Raw genomic sequence first — 18,645 nt, 5'->3', positions numbered from 1 at the left:
TTCATGTATCGACTATAATTATCATGATGTAGTGAGCTTATATTCATATATGTGCGCATGCATGCATAGGCTGATAGATCCCTGTTGACATTATTTCATAGCCATTATAGTAAGGAAGAGTGTGCCCAAAAGCAAAAATCAGATAGAAGAAAAGAAAAAGTCACCTTTCATCTAGGAAGTGGGCAGTTGGATTAATTGCTAGATCTCCCATTTTACTACTACGACTAGTTTTCTAGGTGCATTTGAATTTTTAAAAAAATCCCATATTTTGTTCAAGCTTGCCATGCATTCCCATGGAAATTCAATTTCTTCTGCAAGTGTTCGATCGCTGCAAATGTAAGTGCAGCCATTGACATTGCTAAGCATGCACGCAAGCTATATATAACATTATGGTCTCAGTTTTCAATATTTCTCTAATCATTCTCCTTTCCAGTTAAATATTTATTAATTTATTGGCAATTAACGTTTATATATATATATATCTTCTAAGAATTTCCACCTTTATATGTTAGAATAATTATTGAGATGGCGCATTTTAACTTCAAGCAAATGCACCCCTCTCTTATTTTGAGCTTTTGCATGAAAAATTTTGAAGAACAGATTGGCACTTGGCTTGAAGATGGGAAAAAATAAATAGGGGTGATACAAATTTTCTATTCAGTGTTTTTTTGACAAAGTTCTGCATAGAATTAACTATACAATTAGGAAAAGAAAAGAAAAATTAGATAAATAAACCAATACTTATATCCATTTCCAAATGTTTCGCTAGAAATGAATGGAGTGATAAATATAGGAGGATTAAAAGGATAAAGCAAGCCTATCTAGCTAGGAGATCATACACCAGAGAGAATACGTATATAGAGAGATTGATCACGAGGAGTTCAGAATGTTCATCTAGGGTTAAGGACTTTCAGCGGCAACCCTTTTATATTAGTGTATGAACCCTAATTTCAAGCTTCAAAAAAAAAAAATAAGAGAGAGAAAATAGAGGCTCAGTGTTGTACGAATTAGTCTTTGACACTTTGTTTATGTCTTCTTCCATAGAAGGCAACAAGTCGGCATAAACCCATGTACAAATTACAATTAACCTAGCAGCTTGTTCTAAAGAGATGTTGTTCCCTACCATACAGGAAAATCCACCATTAGAATACAAGCAAATAAGACCACCAAAATAATCTAATTCCATGTTAAGAACAATAGTAAAGAAAAAATTACAATTAATTAAGGATCTTCTGAATGTGCATATTCTGTATATATTATTTTTTTGGTTGAATATACATACATAATGCATTCAAATAAATTAGGAGATGATGAATAGGGCAAGAACAATATAATATAATTATACAATATGCAATCAAAAGAACCTTTTTGTACCCGTTGCCGGCGATGAGTCTTGAGGTTCAGGACCCAGTCTAAGTTCAAGGTCTAGCTCTGAACTTGACAAGCCCTTTCCGGTGCTGCCATGAACTTGATCACAGCTAAGTTGTTGTTGTTGATGATGATGGTCTTTACGAGATGGTTTGTCAACAAACAAGGATAGTTGCTGGATTTCTCCAACATGGGTTTTGTTCGTATTAGAGGCATCATCACTTTCTTTGTCGAGAAACCAAGGCCAGTTATTGGAGCTTGCGACTTGGCTGGATTTGGGTTCCATGAATAGGTGTGTCGTGCTTGTGGGAATTGGGGAAAACGAAGGATCAAGAATCTTGGGTATGTCCGGGGATTGTGGAACCTCATTTGGTGAGGGGTGTTTAAGCTTGGCTTTGTGTTTACGATGAATATTCATGTGTCCTCCTAGGGCTTGTGCATTAGAGAAGCCTCTCTTGCAAAAGGTGCAGTCATAGGATCTAACTTGGATGGCACTTTGCTCTTCTGGGTTCACGTTGTCTGGATTTTCTTGGCTGGATTGTTCAGACTCCATTAGCAAGCAATCTCAGACAGACAGAGAGAGAGGAGAGGGGTCAACTGGGTGATTCCTAGTGAACCTGTTGTTTGTTGACGGGGATTATAATGCCGTCAGAACTTGTGCTGTATCTTATTAGTGCAAAAGGACAAAGATGGCCATAGAAAAAATTGTTGATAATTCTGGCATCGACTTCTTCAGGGATCTTAATTTCTAGAATGTGCAGTGCTTGGGAGTTTATTCCAATAACCTTGTTAATTTTGAATTTGCTAGAATTCATTAACTATTGCAAGTTCAATGTCACAAATTACTATTATTATTTTTTTATTAAAACAGAATAGAGAGAAAATATACATTTTCACTTTTTAGATATTATCAGAATTCCTCCTGTGTAACATTATACTTGATTTAAATTTATATAATTGATTAATTTAAAATATTTTTCTCAAAAAAATTAACCGTTATACATTAAATTCTCAAATTAATAGATAGTTTTAGTCTTTTTATTATAATTGTTTAATTTATTATTATTTTTATTATAATAAAGAGAAAAGTAAAGAACATAATCATGCTTATACATCACTTTAATTCACAGCCGAACCCTTCAAAGATTTTTTTTTTTCCTGAGCTGTGTGCCAGCTAACACACCAACAGGTCCGTCGAGCTGCCACGTGGAAGCTCACAACCCCCTCTTTAAGATGTCATCCCACACATCAGCAAATAAACCACTTAACAATTTAATTTATATGGAGTTCCAACTCATATCAAGATCAACTTACTGATATGTTAGTATTTATTTCATTTTATTTATTTTTTTACTAGGCATTCTCCAACAATCTTAATTACAGGTTTAGAATTTAGCTGAGAGTTTTGTTAATTTTCCAAATGGGTAAGGACTACAGCTTGCTGGTGAAAGCTACGAGAAACGACAGTGTTTTCTTTGGCTGTTTGGATAAAATAAAATTATGAAAGTCAGTAATTAATATATATTTTAATTTATTATTTAAAAAACTCATTACATATTTTATTTTCATTTATACTAATTCAATTAAATTTAGATCTAATTTATATTATTATATATTTTCCCATAGAGACTATCAAAGCTTTGATTAAACTTAATTGTGGAGGTTGCCTTTCTGAAACAGTAAAACACCTGCGGTGGTTCCATCCTTTGTTTCTGGTAAGTAAGAAAATAAAGCAACCAACACATAATTGTCGCCTTATATCCTGCACTAATTACAGCAAAACAAACAAAACCTATAATATGCAGTGTTTGCTTTTGCTTCTGCACAACAACAAACCTATATATAGGTCCGCAGACTCATTGTCTTCTTCAATTCAAAATAGGGTATTATTTTAGCACCAAGATCAATTAATTAATTATTGGCTATTTTTTGAAAAAAAAATTATAATACAACGTTTATATTATAATTATTGATTAGATAAGGAGTTTTATGTAATTTTATTATGATTATTAGTTATTATTTGATTTTTATTATATATATAAAAATTATATTAAATGAAATGATTGGTTTAAAAAACAGAAGAGTCAGAATAAAAGAGACCATAAGCATGATCTATTAAATCATATTATGATAATGCCCCTTAACCTTACCTTCTGTTTAGGTATGGAAAAGTGGTGAGCAGTTCAAATCGAAAAAATCGATCGAATCGAATTAATTTAAAAATTTAGTTTAATTTTTTTATTATTTTGGTTCGATTTAATTTTTTTATTATTTTAGCACTAAGATCAATTAATTATTGGCTATTTTTTGAAAAAAAAAAATATAATACAGCATTTATATTATAATTATTGATTAGATAAAGAGTTTTATGTAATTTTATTATGATTATTGGTTATTATTTAATTGTTATTATATATATAAATTATATTAAATGGAACGTTGGTTTAAAAAAAAAGCCAGAATAAAAGAGACCACAAACATGATGTATTAAATCATATTATGATAATGCCCCCTTAACCTTACCTTCTCTTTAGATGTGGAAAAGTAGTGGGAAATAGAGTTAGTAATATTCGATTTAAATCGAAAAATCGATCGAATCGAATTAATTTAAAAATTTTATTTGATTTTTTATTTATTTTAATTCGATTTAATTTTTAATTTTAAAATTTTTAGTTATTTTAATTCGATTCGGTTTTAACGAGAAAAAATTAAAAAAATTAAATCGAATTGATTAGTGATAATAGTATATTATTTTCAATAATATAGAGATTAAATCTTAATCAAAATGTTTCAATTAAATTTTAAAATATTAAAAATAAAGTATAAAAAATAAAAAAATTATTAAAAATTCAAATCGATCAAATTGAATTGAATCAAACTGAATTTAACCAATTTAATTTGATTTGATTTCTGATTAAAATCAATTCGATTTGATTTTTATAAATATCAAAATTTAAGTTTTTAATTTATTTATTTTAATTTAATTTCAAATCGAATCGAGAAAATAAATGTTTGGAAACTAATTCTTATTATTTTGTAGAAGGAATAAAATAGAGGAAGGAAAAACTCAATTTTCTTTTTTCTTTTTTAATTACTCTACAATTTAAAGGGAAAATAAAATAAACTTATTTGTCTTTTTATGTAATAAAAGATGTAAAATTAAAAAAAAATTCATCACTTTTATTTTCCATTTCAAGAAAAGCGAAATCATGCCTTTAGTATTAATTATTTCAATTACCTGAGGTTTGATTTAGTAAATATTCACCACACTATTTTATCCTTTTGTGAATTAATTTAGTGTGAAAAAAAAATACGTGGGATTATATTAAAAAATTTATTTAAATTAACTGGTTGAGAACAAACATTTTGTCATTTTTTTTTTTTTTTTTTTTTTCTCTTCCTCGAATATATTTATATATAATGGAGATTATACAAGTTTAATTTCTAAATATTGCTGTAGAAGTTTTGAAGGAAAAAAAAGGATATGTATATATATATATATGAAGAAAAAGACAAGATAATTAACTAAACATGGGAGAAACCAAGTCTAAGCTCAAGATCTAAGTCTTGGGTTGCATCTTGACACACTCTCTTATTGACGTCAGCTTGAAGATTGTCTTTCTTCATGGAACTTGATTCATTAATGAATGCTTCATCACTTCTCTGTCTCTTACGACTAACATTCTCCTTCTTCTTCCCACCTGGAATCACTGAAGTATCTCCAATGGCCATCGTCATTGGAGTTGAAACTCCTGCTGGCGACATGAAAACCCTAGAATTAGGACTGTAAACTAATGCAATTTTACGAGGATATTGAATATGATGAAGAAGAAAGTGGTTTTGGAAACCTGAAGGAGACTGCTTTAGGCTTGCTCTATCCCTCCTATGGACATTCATATGACCACCCAAAGCTTGAGCTGACCTGAATTCTCTTCCACAGAAATTGCAGAAATAAAACCTTGGAGGCCATACAGACGCTTCTTCTTCCCAATATTTTGCTGCCTCCATTTCCATGATTGCTAATAATATCAAGAATCAGGCCAAGATGCTCTCTCTCTTTCTCTCTCTCTGTTACAATTGTTGAGATTATATATATATATTCATATCTCATGAAAGCTAAGAAATTAATGCCCTATATATTTGGATTAATTTTGATGGTTTGAAGCAACATTAAATTAATATTTGAGTAAATGTTTTTCTACTAATCACCGATTTTAATCAGTCAACAATTCAACAGCTAGGCATTCATTCTCCTTCATTAATAGAATTCCATTGTGGGGCCATCTATTGACTTATACATGCATGCACGTAATATTTTTATAAGTTGATATGGTATTTTTTTATACAAAAAACTTACTATTTTTTCATACAAGTATACAAAAATTAAGTAGAGAGTAAGCCATTAGATCTCTGAATTAGAAGTATCCCCTTGTCTGGTTTTATGAGCTTGCTTCTGTTTGGAATTCCATGATCTTTCCTTAATTTATGGACGAAGTCATCTTCTCCTGACCTTCACGTCAAACTAGTCAATCAAGGAATTTGATTCTCATTTTTTAAATCTTATTTACCATATAGGATTCAGTAATGCCAATTCTCATATGTATTTTCCCTAATTAAAAAAAAAGGTTATTAGTAAATTTGATCCAATTCAATCTGACATGTACATATTCAGCTATTCGTTGTCCAGTTTATGGTTTTATTTACTAATGTTTTATACAAAATTTTAAGGATATTAAATTTAAAAAAAAAGTCTATGGATTAAGGAAATGCATTATTAATAACTAAATCAACGCAACACGGCCAATGACAATTACAGCGGATTAATGAAAATTACAGCGGATTTATGTAAACGGCAATCCTTGAAAATTTGGAGATTTTTGACCGTTGTTATCATCTTGTTAGTAAATTACAATTTAATTTTTGAATTAATTTCTTTATTTTTAAAATTAAATATTTAAATTTCTATATTCTTTCTATCTAAACTGTATATTTTTTCATCCTAAAATCTATAGAAAAAGAGAGTAAAATAATTTAAATTTCATAAACACTCTTTCTTGAACGCTTCTTCTCTTTGGCATTTCATTTTCTCAAATCCCATAATCCTAACACCAATTTCTCATCTATTTATACTTTTAGATCAATCAGAGCATCATCAAATTATACTCACAAACCTTCTATCCTTAAAAGCTATGACTATGAGTGGATTTGTAGATATAATCTCATCTATCTCCGTTTAGTTGGTGTGGGAATGAACGATCCAAATGAGTCTGAGAAATTGATCATTGGATTAGCATCAGACAACAAGTGAAGCGACAAAGGTATTAGAGAGAGGAGACAAATTCAGTCCACTACGATATTCATTCACTCACCGAAAGGAAATAGTCAACACATTTATTCAATTATCATTTCTTAAAAAACCCACAGTCAAAATCCAATTCTTTCAATTTCCCTTACCAAGAAATCGAATTTCACTATCACTTCTTATTATGTTTCTTTTCGTTGTTATCAGTCTATGATCGGTATATAAAAATTAGTAACAAATAATGAATGTTATCAGATCAACTGTACATCCTATGGAGGCACCACCATTGACCGATGGGCCTCTGAACGGTCTCAGAATGAGATGAAGGACGTACAAGACATGCCTAGAAAACACGGTGAACTCACTCTACGTTTGCTTCAGTTTGTATTTAGTCCCATCTCTGTTTATATCATGATCTCCACTAGTAATTTTTTCTCATAACTTTTGAGAATAGAAGATTTGTGAGTACCATCTTATGATACTCTAACTGATCTAAGAATAGAAATAGATAAAAAATTAGTATTAGAATTATGAGATTTGAAAAAATAAAATGAGAAATAGAAAAAGAGTTCAAGAAATAGTGTTTATGAAATTTAAATTATTTTTATTATTTTTTTAATAGATTATAAGTTGGAAAGAATCTCAATTTAAATAGAATAAAAATATAAAAATTTAAGTGTTTAATTTTAAAAATAAAACGATGAATTTATTAATTACAATAAAATCTAAATCTTATAATATATTTATCATAACTATTAACCATTAAAAAAATTAAATAATAAATTTGGAGTTATACCTGTGACATCAGTTGGAGAATAAAATTTGCCATTTTCAGTCGACAGGCTTCGATTTACTATGACGTGGATTTAAATTATCTAATAATCTTTAGCAAACTATATTTAAAAAAGCTATATTTCTTTTCATAAATCTTTAATTAAGAACTGAGTTGATTTGATTCCATTATTTTTGGGAAGATGTACGATTTAGTTCTCTTCCTTCATATTTTAAAAACTCATTAAGCTGCGTTCCTATAGTTTTTAACCGTTAGAACACGATATTTGGTAATCATTTCACTGTCTGCAAATGTCTTGCTCCATTAGTTTCGTGTCACCTAAACGCCCACACTCTTCTCCTTCTTCCTCCTCTAAACTCTATACCATTTCCCACTTGACTTTCTTTTTCAAGCCCCACACATCAAGACGCCTCTGTATAAATCTCTCCAACACATCTCTACGCAAATCTACTATGACATCCCTTGTCACAGTAAATGCATCACGCAGTAGTGCTACCACTACCGCAACAGATAATAGATGGAACCTTCACAGCAAAACAGCTCTTGTTACTGGTGGGACCCGCGGAATCGGGTAACATGCATTTGTTCTTTGCTATGTATTTCTTTTCTTTCTTTCTTTTTGTTTTTTTTTTTTAATTATGAAGGGAATTTTAGATGGTTGATATTATTGTTTTTAGGCGTGCGATTGTGGAGGAGTTGGTGGGTCTTGGAGCTAGAGTGCACACATGTTGTAGGAATGAGATTGAGCTGAACAAGTGCTTGGAGGAATGGGATGGAATGGGTTTTGGGATTACTGGCTCACTCTGTGATGTTTCAGTTGCAGCCCAAAGAGAAGAGCTTATGGAGACTGTGTCTTCTGTGTTTGATGGCAAGCTTAATATCCTTGTAAGCTCCTCCTCCATTATCCACTTTTCTTATTTAGATGTTTATGTCTTGCACTTACAACTTTCTCGATGTGTAAAAGTATCTTTTGTTTTGCGTGCGATATGTTTGTTCATTTGCCTATCAGAGAAATGGGCATCTTCTGGCTGCATTTCGGTACATTTGCTCTTCAATTTTGGGAGCAAGCAATCATTGATAGGCGAAAATTTTAAAATTTCTGTGACCAAGGTCAGGGAGGCATATGCAAGTATAAAGATTTCTATTTCAAAAGCCATTGATCAGTTGAAAATTAATAATAACAACTGAATAATGTGCTATCTTGTACTCACACTTCTAAATACTACACCAGTCCCACTACAAGGGTTGGAGGCTAATTGGCTAAAGTACTCAGTCCTTGATGTGCCCAAACTTTAGTTGTCCAACTTCCATTATTTTGATCTTCATCTCTGTTAGAATCACTCACAAACAATGGGAATAAACTAAAACGCATGCCTTGTTTTTGTTTTTATTATTATTATTATTATTATTATTTAATTTTTAGGTTAACAATGTTGGAACAAACATTCGAAAGCCAATGTTGGAGTTCACACCTACAGAATTTTCTACTCTCATGGCCACCAATTTTGAGTCAGCTTTCCATTTAAGCCAACTTGCCCATCCACTCTTGAAATCATCGGGTGAGGGAAGCGTTGTGTTCACATCTTCTGTCTCTGGTCTTGTCTCACTGAAATCTATGTCTGTTCATGGAGCAACAAAAGGTAATGAACATGTATCTTATGGCTGTTTAAAAGGTACTGCTGTATGTGTTATGTATTTTAACTTCAAAGAGTAAATGTAGAGGTTGAATTCTTTTTGTTTATTCCACAGGAGCAATCAACCAACTAACAAAAAATTTGGCTTGTGAGTGGGCAAAAGACAACATTAGAAGTAATGCTGTTGCACCTTGGTACATCAAAACCTCTATGGTGGAACAAGTAATTTTCTTATCATCTTTGTTATATGGTGCTTATTTGCAGTTGCACTTTTATCATATGCTTGTAAATGCAGATGGATTTTCATTTGTAATATACTTTTTGGTACTGATCTCACTATGTATACATATCATCTTCATTCCAGATCCTCAGCAATGAGGTATATTTAGAAGAGGTATATTCTAGAACTCCTCTTCGGCGCCTTGGGGATGCAACAGAAGTTTCGTCTGTGGTGGCATTCCTTTGTTTACCTGCATCATCTTACATCACTGGCCAGACTATTTGTGTTGATGGAGGAATGTCTGTGAATGGTTTCTTCCCAAGTAATGGTTAGAAGTAGTTATTTAATTGGTCACCACAGTTCCCGTGAGAAAATGAGCATGGTTATTGGGCAATGGGTAAATATTGGCTTCTGAGTTCCAGTTGAGAACCCTGAGAGCCAAAGATCTTACCAGTTATACCTGCTGCTACGGCAATCCATATCATTTTAGCACTGATTTTTCTCGCTTGTGTTTAGTTCCTCTCTTTCCTTCCTGTGAAAACCTTGTATTGATGAAGAGCCTGATTTGCTCTCATTCAATGGATTTTTCCTCTTGTATGATTGACAAATTTGCAAATATATTCATTATGGATTTTTGAAGTATCAACTTCATCACTGTGAAATTCTTTCTCACTCTCTCTCATAAAAAAGGCATAGGATATCTACCAGGGAGCTGAAATGAGACATATCAGCTGTATTTCATATCAGTTTTAATTTTAGAGCTGTTTTCAATTTTAAAATTATAATATATAATATTCAAATTAAAAATACTATAAATAATAATTAAACTAGTTATAATATTCATTATTATATGATAAAAATGATATATGTTAATAAAAAATAATTATATTTTAAAATTATATTTTAATTATTGTATAAATTGCATAAAAAATTAATATTTTCATTCTTATTTCATTAACATAATACATGAATGTATTATTAGTCATGTTGGCAGGGTATTATTAGTCATTTTACCTGCCAACAGTAACCGTTGAATATAATTTTTTAACTATTCATTAACAGTTATTAGTTACATTCGACAGTTAAACCAATCAGACCCTTAAAATTTAGTTCAATTACAATCGATTACTTGAGAATTTACCCCTTAATGAGACGGTTCTTCCTAATAAATCTAGTTGCTTTTTCTTGCATATGCTTATCCTACAATGCACAAACCTAACTTGGCAAACTTTATTGTCTGTATGGACAACATTCAGTTATCAAAGTCATTGGAGAAAAATAAAAATGGTTGCCAATATATTTTGTTAAAAAGCTTAAACAAGGTTGATTACCAGTAGCAATGCTTTATAATAAGTTGATATCATTTGACATTGGCCGGTTCAAGCATTTTATATTGCATAATAATTCAGGCTTCAATTGGCCTGGAAATTGGTTCGGTTCCCAGGTTTACCATTTGGGTTGGCTGGTCTGATATGCTTAAAGTAGTCCAACTTTGTTAATCACTGCTCAATAACTGGGAAAATTTTAATCAGATATGCAATTGTGGAAGAACAATAGCAGGCCATTACAACAGATTATGAGAAGCATACGGGATTATTGGAAAGTGAGATTTGGTCAGACTGGTGTCTAAATCAAAATAAATCTGAACTTCAGTTCTGCTCTGACAAGTTTATAACTTCAAAAATAGATTTTTACATCTACATTGAGAAATAAAAACAATCATTCATCTTCACAATACATTTTTCAATTATATTTTCAGAGATATTATCCACTAACTAAATCAGATGGAGCTAACTGCTATTGCTAAACTCTTTCTCCTTCTATCATATCCATGCATCATTATTGTAGTGAGGGAAAGAAAAATTCAGTATCACTCTCACAGGCAAGGCTGTTCTTCTAGCATTCAAATAAAACCATACTTTCATATCAGAATTTAAACTCTTAATAAACTCTATTTGTCAAGTTGAATGACTATAATTACAACAGTGAACTTACATGGACTTATTATTATTGATCAAGTAAAATAAGTCCTATGCATATCAGATCAGAAAAAAGAAATCAACTTATTAGTCCTTAGTAAAGAATCGTTTACATACCCGGAAAATTATAACATAAGCAACAAGTCCCTATCTAAGCAGCCTCCATAGCCAAAAGGCACTAGAGCATTTCTTCAAACAACTTGAGCAGACTTCCACAGCTTAGCAGCTAAATCAAGATAACTGAATTAGCATCTTCACCATTGAAAAAACTTGCTGCATAACATGTTGATTCCTCAACCTTGTTGATAATCATTTACTGGACTTCCAAATTTTCATGAACGAAGATGAAACCAATTCTGTCAGAAAACTCTTAATTTTCTTTGCTGTATTGATCAATTCCTCCAAACATATGAAATAAATCTTTGCAGTTCTCTTTTGTGGAATTGTACTTGATGTCCCTCTCACTATGTGGAATGGTTTCGGATTGCTCAAATTTGAATCTCTCACATTGATTTTGAGAGAGTTGTTGCAGGCTTGAATTACAAAAGTATATCAATGTGCACCAGTTGGAATGATGAAGACAACTTGCAAGTGTTCCATCAAATTCGAAGCAACCGTGGTGGTGATGCAAACTCAGCATTGCCAATCATGCAGAGACAGGAGCACTACTTGGACTGCTGATTCTGTGAATTGAAGGATACTGCGGACTGCAAAACACCATTCTCATCTACCGAAGAAGAGGAAGAACCCTCTTCAGATATACAGCGCCAGTCTTCATAATAGCTCGAATCACAAGATTCATCTTCAACATCAGAGAATGTGACAACAGAGTCCATCCACTCTTTTTCCAATTTGTTATCTAATCCTGACACAAAGGGATGATCCAGTAGCATCTCGGCAGTGAATCTAAATGCAGGTTTCTTCACCAGACATCCTTTCAAGAAATCGATTGCATCCTTCGAAATCTCAGAAGGAATTTTAGGGGATTCATACCTATCACCAATCTTTTTGAGAAGTTGCTCAGTGGTCATATTAGGTTTCACATCCCAAACTGACTTTCCAGTGAACATCTCAAAAACTATGCACCCAAGAGCCCAAATATCTGAGGGAGGCTCTTGAATATGATCAACCACAGTTTCTGGTGCCATGTACGAAGTAGTCCCTCCCAAGTAAGAAAACAACTTCCTCCTCTTGCTCTTCTCAATTTTCTTGGCCAACCCAAAGTCCCCTATCTTTGGAACAAATTCAGCACTCTTAGCGGACACAAGCAGCACATTACCAGGCTTCAAATCGCAATGCACGTAACCATGGCTATGAATATAAGCAATGCCTTGAAGAACAGACCTTGTATATTTCTTCACATCCGACTCCGGCAAACCATGACCACCGGATTTCTTTATAAGATCAGCCAGGGTTCCTCCAGAAGCATACTCTAGCAAGAGATTGTAAATCATCTCCCCATCCTTATTGGTTGTAATTTCTTCTCCATAACACTCGAGAATATATGGACAACCATAAAGATGGTTGAAGACCTCTTTCTCCTTTTGAAGCGAACTTGACACAGAGACCTCCGCAGATTTTACCGCCATTACTGGGGGATACATTCTGTTTCTTGATTTGGGTTTCTTCAAATTAGCCAAATAAACAGACCCAAATCCTCCTTTGCCAATCAAACGCCCTCTCCACCAGGACACTCCATGATTATACAAGCTCTCGTCTCCTTCTTCAACTCGGTCAGCCATATTTTTTCTTTTCATCGCTTCTACTTTTTCCTTTTTTGCTCTTCTGATCAAAGAAAACGAACATGAAATGAGAATGCATCCAAATTAAAAAGGGTTTTGCTTTGCTCGTTTGTATTACTTCAAACGCAAGTTCGTATCTCCTACTGGGACTTGGATTACTGGCTATTGGTCGTTGAGTGAAGTCTGAAATTAGGAATGGGTGACTTAGTACAATCCAGGTGATGTGCTCTGTTATTTATTTATTTATTTATTTTTGTAAATATCATTTACCTAAATAGATTATATACATATAATTTTGAAAAATTTTCCTCATTTATAAAGAAATCAATTTATGATATTATAAAATCAAAATGATATCAATTACAAAATAATACTCAAAACTCTTGGATATAAAATTGAAAGGTTTTAAAAAAAAATTGTGTAGAAATTTAAGGGTTGGATGAGAAATGAAATTATAGTGTGGGTTTAAAAATACAAGCGTTCAATTTAATTAAGTTTTATTTGATAAATTCGTTATAATAATTGATGATCTGAGATCCAATAGAATAGGGTTTTACAAGAGTTTTGTATTACTGAATAAGGCTTAAGCTTTCTGAGGAGGGGACTCATCTTTTATACATTGTCTTGTTTGCTGGTGACGTGTAAAGGTCTCTCCAGGATTGGGTCACGCGTCTCTGCCATGCGGATTCGGAGGTACTAGGGTATCAGCCGCCTGCTCCATGCGTAACGGCCTCTGATTCCCCTCGTGCGTACGTTCGAGCGGATCTGCCAGGCTGTCTGGTGAATATTTTTCTGGATCCTGGGCTGGGCCGAGAGTTGGGCCGGACGCTAAGCCTGAGTGGAGAGGGCCTGCTTCGTGTGGGCCGGGCCGGCTTGAGGGTTGGATGAGCCAGGCTTGTTATGTATATCAGGTGTGTGGGCCTCTACGTCATGGGCCTTGGGCTGTGGTCAAGCCCCTAGCCCGGAGTGAAGGAATCCAGCGGTCATCAATTGCCCCTTCACCTTCTCAGCAGTTATTGCTCCAACTGCCGAGGGGGTGAATACCAAGAACTAGTATGATCGCGCCTGTTCGGGTTCAGGTGCCTTAATAACATCCTTTCATCTTTCAGTCGTTGCGCAGCTTCTGAATTCTATCTGCTCTTTTCTCTTTCTGTCTTTTTTTTCTATTCTTCTTGTCCTCTGCCGCCTTTGCTTTTTTTGTCATCATTATCTGGACATCTCCTTTCTTTCCTTTCCCGTGAATATCTTTTAAGAATCTGACATCACTGGCTTAGAGTCTAGTGTAGCTCTGCCCCGTGCTAAGTCCTCAGGCTCCGAGTATATATCAGCGCCAGCTTTTCTTCATTCTTGAGCCTTCTGTTGAAATGAGAAATTCTTGTTTTATCTGTGGCAGGTCTATTCGACGCCTTCTTCAAACAGATTGCCTTGTGCCCCAGAGGTTTGCTTTGATTTTGCTCTTATCATCTTAAGGGAGAACTGTTTCTGACTTGTCTCTGTTTTGAAACTTTTTGCAGTTCCTGAAATAAAAATGGGTCAATTCAAAATTCTTGAAAATTTGATGTTACCTCTAAGGCGTCTGGATGGTGCATTGAAGATCCTTCTGGTATGGCAGTCGAAGGGTGGGACCATTCGGCAAGCTGCTGAAACTGCTTTACCCAGGTCGTCTGGCCGGCCTCCTCCTCTGCTTGTTGTCCGGGCTCCAAAGAAGTTCTGGGCTATTGAGGGGTTCGCTCTAACTTCACCTTTTTCCGCAGAGAAAAAGGGAATTTCCTCGATGCCCCTGTTGTCCTCTTTTGATATAAATGGGAGTGGCGTCGGCGCTCAGCTTGTTGTTCTTTTTGATGTGAAGTACCAGTATTATTATTCCCTTTGGTGTGAAGTACCAGTATTATGTGAGACTGGGATCTGCTGCACTCAGTCAAGTCTCCAGCGATTTCTTCGAATGTATACTTCGCGATCTCTTCGGGGCCATAGCCCGAAGACTTATGTTTTTCATGTGTGGTGCACGGTCGGCATACAATATCTGAGCTTGTTCGAATGTACCGTGCATCACATTCGGGTAACCGAATGTTTGCCCAGGGGGACAATGAGAAATGCTTATGGGAATCAACTTGTTCAGTTCCCCTATAATAGCGGGACAGATCTTGACCTTTTCTGAAAAACTCACATTTCGAGCTGCGAGAAGTCCTCCGAACTGAAGAATAGAATAGTTGGGTAGGTGATAATCGTAGATGATGAAGTATCTGGATATGTAAATCCTTTAAGGATAGTCTTTTATCCCGTAGTGTAGGCCTTTGTAACGTGCTGTAATGTACTTTTCTTTTAATGAAGTTCTTGTTCTGCTCTCATGCTCAAGCTGTTCTTCCTTTATCATGTGTGAAATACTTTAGATTGCTCGCCTTATAATTTTAACCAACTGAGCTCTGTCCTGCTTTTTTTCGAGCTGATCTAACCATATCTGCGAGCTCTGATGAGTTGAACTCCGGATCCACTTAGCCAACTGGGCTTTCAAGTCTCCGAACTGGACTGTCTGATCGACCTGTGAGCTCGGTCTTTACTTCAATGAATTGAGCTTTGAGTCTCCTTCATCCGGCCGGGCTCTCAGGTCATGTTGTCCGAGCTGGGCTAACCGACCCGAGAGTTCTGTCTTTGCTTAGTGAAATGAGCTCTGAGTTTCCTTTAGCTGGCCGAGCTCTCAAGTCATGCTGTCCGAGCTGGACTAATCTGACCTCTGAGCTCGGCTTCTGATGAGTTGAACTCTAAGCTTTCAGCTCTGTATGATCCTGAGGTGCTCTTGGCGCCTCTTTCCGATCTCACATCCTTTGTCTAATAACGATAAATCAAATCTTATAACTTTTTAAGTGATGAGCAAGTCTGACCTTTATCATGCTCCCATTTGCTTGTACTTTTGAGTCTTTTCATGACTTGCCCCTCTGTTTCCTCGGCATTTACCATAGGGATGGTAAAGTAGTAGGCTAAGTTGCTCTGACTGATGAGTTGGGCTTGTATTATGTGGATGGCGAATGGGCTTTTAAATGATGGGCTGTCATCGTGTACTTGGCCCTTGATAGATGTAGATAAGCCCAGCGATCATCCTTTTGCCCCTTTACCGTCTCGCCGGTTATTACCTAACCGTTGAGAGGGTAAACTTTGAGAACAATTAATGATCGCGCCGCTCCAAGACAAAACTGTTCAGATCAATGCCCTGCCTCATAATTGCCTTTCTTTTCGAATTCCTTCTGTCTTTTGAAGAACTAGCTCTTGTCTGCTCTCTGTCTTCCTGCAACTCCTTGTACGGTTTTTCATCCCATCGTGTTCTCAGGTACGCTTCCCTGTTCTTCCATGGCAAGTTCAAAGCTTCCTGATGTTTTTGACCTTGAGTCGCATATTACACCTTCCAACATAACTAATCACATTTCCCGGAGGCTTTTAGATATTCCGTTGTATCTTATTCGAGCACCTCTTCCAAATGAGAGGATAGTTCTTCCTTACCCTCCCCCTCCTGGTTTGGTGGATCCCCAAGAGGTTCGTAGCATAGTGTTTTTCCTGAAGCAGAGAGAATTTGGTCTACCGTTTCCTTTTACCCCTTTCTTTGTTGAGGTCTTTGAATACTTTGGGGTAACTCCTCGAATGTTATCCCCAAATTCCATTTTATTCGTGTCCTGTTTCGAGTCTATCTGTCTGGGTTGGGGTTTCGCACCTACGGCCTGTCTGTTTGTCACTTTTTTTCGCCTGGTTAGGGCGAAGCAAAACTTCTATTACTTTTCCCCCCGTAATGGGCTATCTCTTCTTACGGGCTACAAGGATTCTATAAAGGGATGGGTAGAGAATTTCCTTGTGGCGGAGCTAAAACTAGGGTCCTGCCGATCGTGGGATGTGGACCTAAGGTGGGGGGAGATCTTTCCGGGCTGTAACGATCTGCCCGAATTGAGTCTTATTGAGCAGGTCGGGCTGTTTCGACTGACTTCCGTTGAGAGGAAGTATGATGTCGAGAAGTGTATGTTTGCGTCCAACCTTAGGGATATCCGGGACACGGGTATAGTGCTTTGTCCGGCTATTCTGTTTCTTCTTTGCTCATAATATCAGTGTAATACCCGGCTAGACTCCGGTATCGGAATTCCTACCGTCCGGTGGAATCTCGGATGTCGGAGACCTCTAGAAGGGTAGAGGCATGTTTTCATGTATTTTAATGTTTTAAAGTATGAAACTAAATGAGTTTTTGCATGAAAATAGCATTGGAGGAAAACCCAGGTTCGGCCGCCGAAAGTCAAGTTCGGCCGCCGAACATGCATGCGTTTTGGAGGCACGTTAGGCCCCCGAAAGCATGAGTTAAGGAAGTTCAGGTTCGGCCGCCGAAAGTCAAGTTCGGCCGCCGAACATTTGCATGGATGCGGAGGCACATTCGGCCCCCGAACGTGGCCTGGCCAGCCACTATATAAGGGGCACTTAGCCGAAATGGGCGAGCTTTCTCCCATTTTCGGCCACAGCAAGCTTCCGACTTTCCCTTTGCAAACCTAGTGTTCTTCCTCCAAATCCCCACCATTTTTCTTGAGTTTTAAACTCACATTGCAAGTTTTGAACGTTTAAACCAAGTTTTGGAGCTTTGGGAACTCAGGAGCTCATTTTCGTGGATCTCCAAGTTTAGGTCGTCTCCCTCTCGATCTTCAAGAGGTAAGAGCCGATCTTAAGCTCCTTATGTGTTTTCAATAAGTTTTATGCTAGATCGATGGGTAGAAATGCATGTTAGGCTATATGTGGAGTTATGAGTTAACCTTGATGTCTTGGACAATGTATGTTGTTTTTGTGTGTTTGAAGTGTTGTAGTTGGGGTATTTGATGTTTTGAGGCCCCTAGGAACTTGTATGCATGTTTTAACTAAGGTATATGCATGATTGGTGAGTTTGGAGGCGAAAATGCATTTGGGAGCCAAGTTTCTGCCCTTCGGCAGAAACCAGGTTCGGCAGCCGAAGGCACTTTCGGCCGCCGAACATGGCTAGTGAGGCAGGCCTTTCGGCTGCCGAAGTTGCCCCCGAAGGGAGACTTTCGTCTCTGTCTGGGACTTTCGGCCGCCGAAGGTGCCGCCGAACATGCATGAGTTTCGTCTCTGTCTGGGAGTTTCGGCCGCCGAAGGTGCCGCCGAACCTGCCTGACTTTCGGCTCTGGAGGGACTTTCGGCCGCCGAACCTGCCGCCGAAAGTGCCCTGTCCAGCCATTTCTTGCATGTTGTTATGTGATTGTTTCATGATGTTTTAGGGGGTTTTGGGGAGTATATTAGAGTTATGTTTATGTATGTTTGGTCCCTCATTGGAGTCCACCTGTGTAGGTTCGGACCCGAGGAACCGAGGACCCCAGCAGTGAGCCAGCTGCTACAGAGTTTGTCAGAGCTAGCCAGAGGTGAGTGGAATAAACCTTAAGTTTTAAATAAATGAAATATGAATTTTGAGCATGATCCATGCATCATGAATGCCATGAGATATAATAGGTTGCTTGCATTAGTATTCACGAATATGTTGCATTGCATTTATGATGTTAATGTTGATGTGGATTGGTTATTGGATGATCCTTTAGTCCTCCTATGATATGATTGATGTTATGGCATGTTATGGTA

General features: G+C 36.0%; 4 protein-coding genes across 4 annotated transcripts; 1 reads left to right on the top strand and 3 right to left on the bottom strand.

Moving 5' to 3' along the window:
- Positions 1–999: 999 nt before the first annotated feature.
- LOC110610401 (transcriptional regulator SUPERMAN) lies at positions 1,000–1,933 on the bottom strand (the record flags this gene model as incomplete). The annotated part of the gene is made up of 1 exon (XM_021750315.2): positions 1,000–1,933. A coding segment is annotated over one exon (579 nt), but the record flags the coding sequence as incomplete, so codon positions are not given.
- A 2,960-nt stretch (positions 1,934–4,893) lies between these two features.
- LOC110610393 (zinc finger protein 11) lies at positions 4,894–5,384 on the bottom strand. The gene has a single exon (XM_021750305.2). The coding sequence runs from the start codon at positions 5,380–5,382 to the stop codon at positions 4,894–4,896; it is 489 nt and encodes a 162-aa protein (XP_021605997.1). The 5' UTR covers positions 5,383–5,384.
- A 2,267-nt stretch (positions 5,385–7,651) lies between these two features.
- Positions 7,652–9,975, top strand: LOC110619821 (tropinone reductase homolog At5g06060). Its single transcript, XM_021763422.2, has 5 exons — positions 7,652–8,034; positions 8,141–8,348; positions 8,887–9,103; positions 9,213–9,319; positions 9,462–9,975. The coding sequence occupies exons 1-5, from the start codon at positions 7,754–7,756 to the stop codon at positions 9,648–9,650; spliced, it is 1,002 nt and encodes a 333-aa protein (XP_021619114.1). The 5' UTR covers positions 7,652–7,753; the 3' UTR covers positions 9,651–9,975.
- Positions 9,976–11,246: 1,271 nt separating this feature from the next.
- On the bottom strand, positions 11,247–13,285 carry LOC110619731 (mitogen-activated protein kinase kinase kinase 20). The gene has a single exon (XM_021763313.2). It carries the CDS (start codon positions 13,051–13,053, stop codon positions 11,962–11,964), a length of 1,092 nt encoding a protein of 363 aa, XP_021619005.1. The 5' UTR covers positions 13,054–13,285; the 3' UTR covers positions 11,247–11,961.
- Positions 13,286–18,645: the final 5,360 nt, after the last annotated feature.

Source organism: Manihot esculenta, chromosome 1 (assembly GCF_001659605.2).
Source record: "Manihot esculenta cultivar AM560-2 chromosome 1, M.esculenta_v8, whole genome shotgun sequence".
In the NCBI taxonomy this organism is placed as follows: domain Eukaryota; kingdom Viridiplantae; phylum Streptophyta; class Magnoliopsida; order Malpighiales; family Euphorbiaceae; genus Manihot; species Manihot esculenta.
Note: the sequence above shows the minus strand (reverse complement) of the source record. Positions and strands in the feature narration are given on the sequence as shown.

What these genes read in the sequence shown, in the direction of transcription:
- LOC110619821 (XM_021763422.2), top strand. Translation starts at nt 7,754, where the DNA reads ATGTCTTGCTCCATTAGTTTCGTGTCACCTAAACGCCCACACTCTTCT. An exon ending in GGTGGGACCCGCGGAATCGG is followed by an intron (nt 8,035 to 8,140) that starts GTAACATGCATT and finishes TATTGTTTTTAG; the next exon opens with GCGTGCGATTGTGGAGGAGT. An exon ending in TGTTCATGGAGCAACAAAAG is followed by an intron (nt 9,104 to 9,212) that starts GTAATGAACATG and finishes TTTATTCCACAG; the next exon opens with GAGCAATCAACCAACTAACA.
- LOC110610393 (XM_021750305.2), bottom strand. Translation starts at nt 5,382, where the DNA reads ATGGAAATGGAGGCAGCAAAATATTGGGAAGAAGAAGCGTCTGTATGG.
- LOC110619731 (XM_021763313.2), bottom strand. Translation starts at nt 13,053, where the DNA reads ATGAAAAGAAAAAATATGGCTGACCGAGTTGAAGAAGGAGACGAGAGC.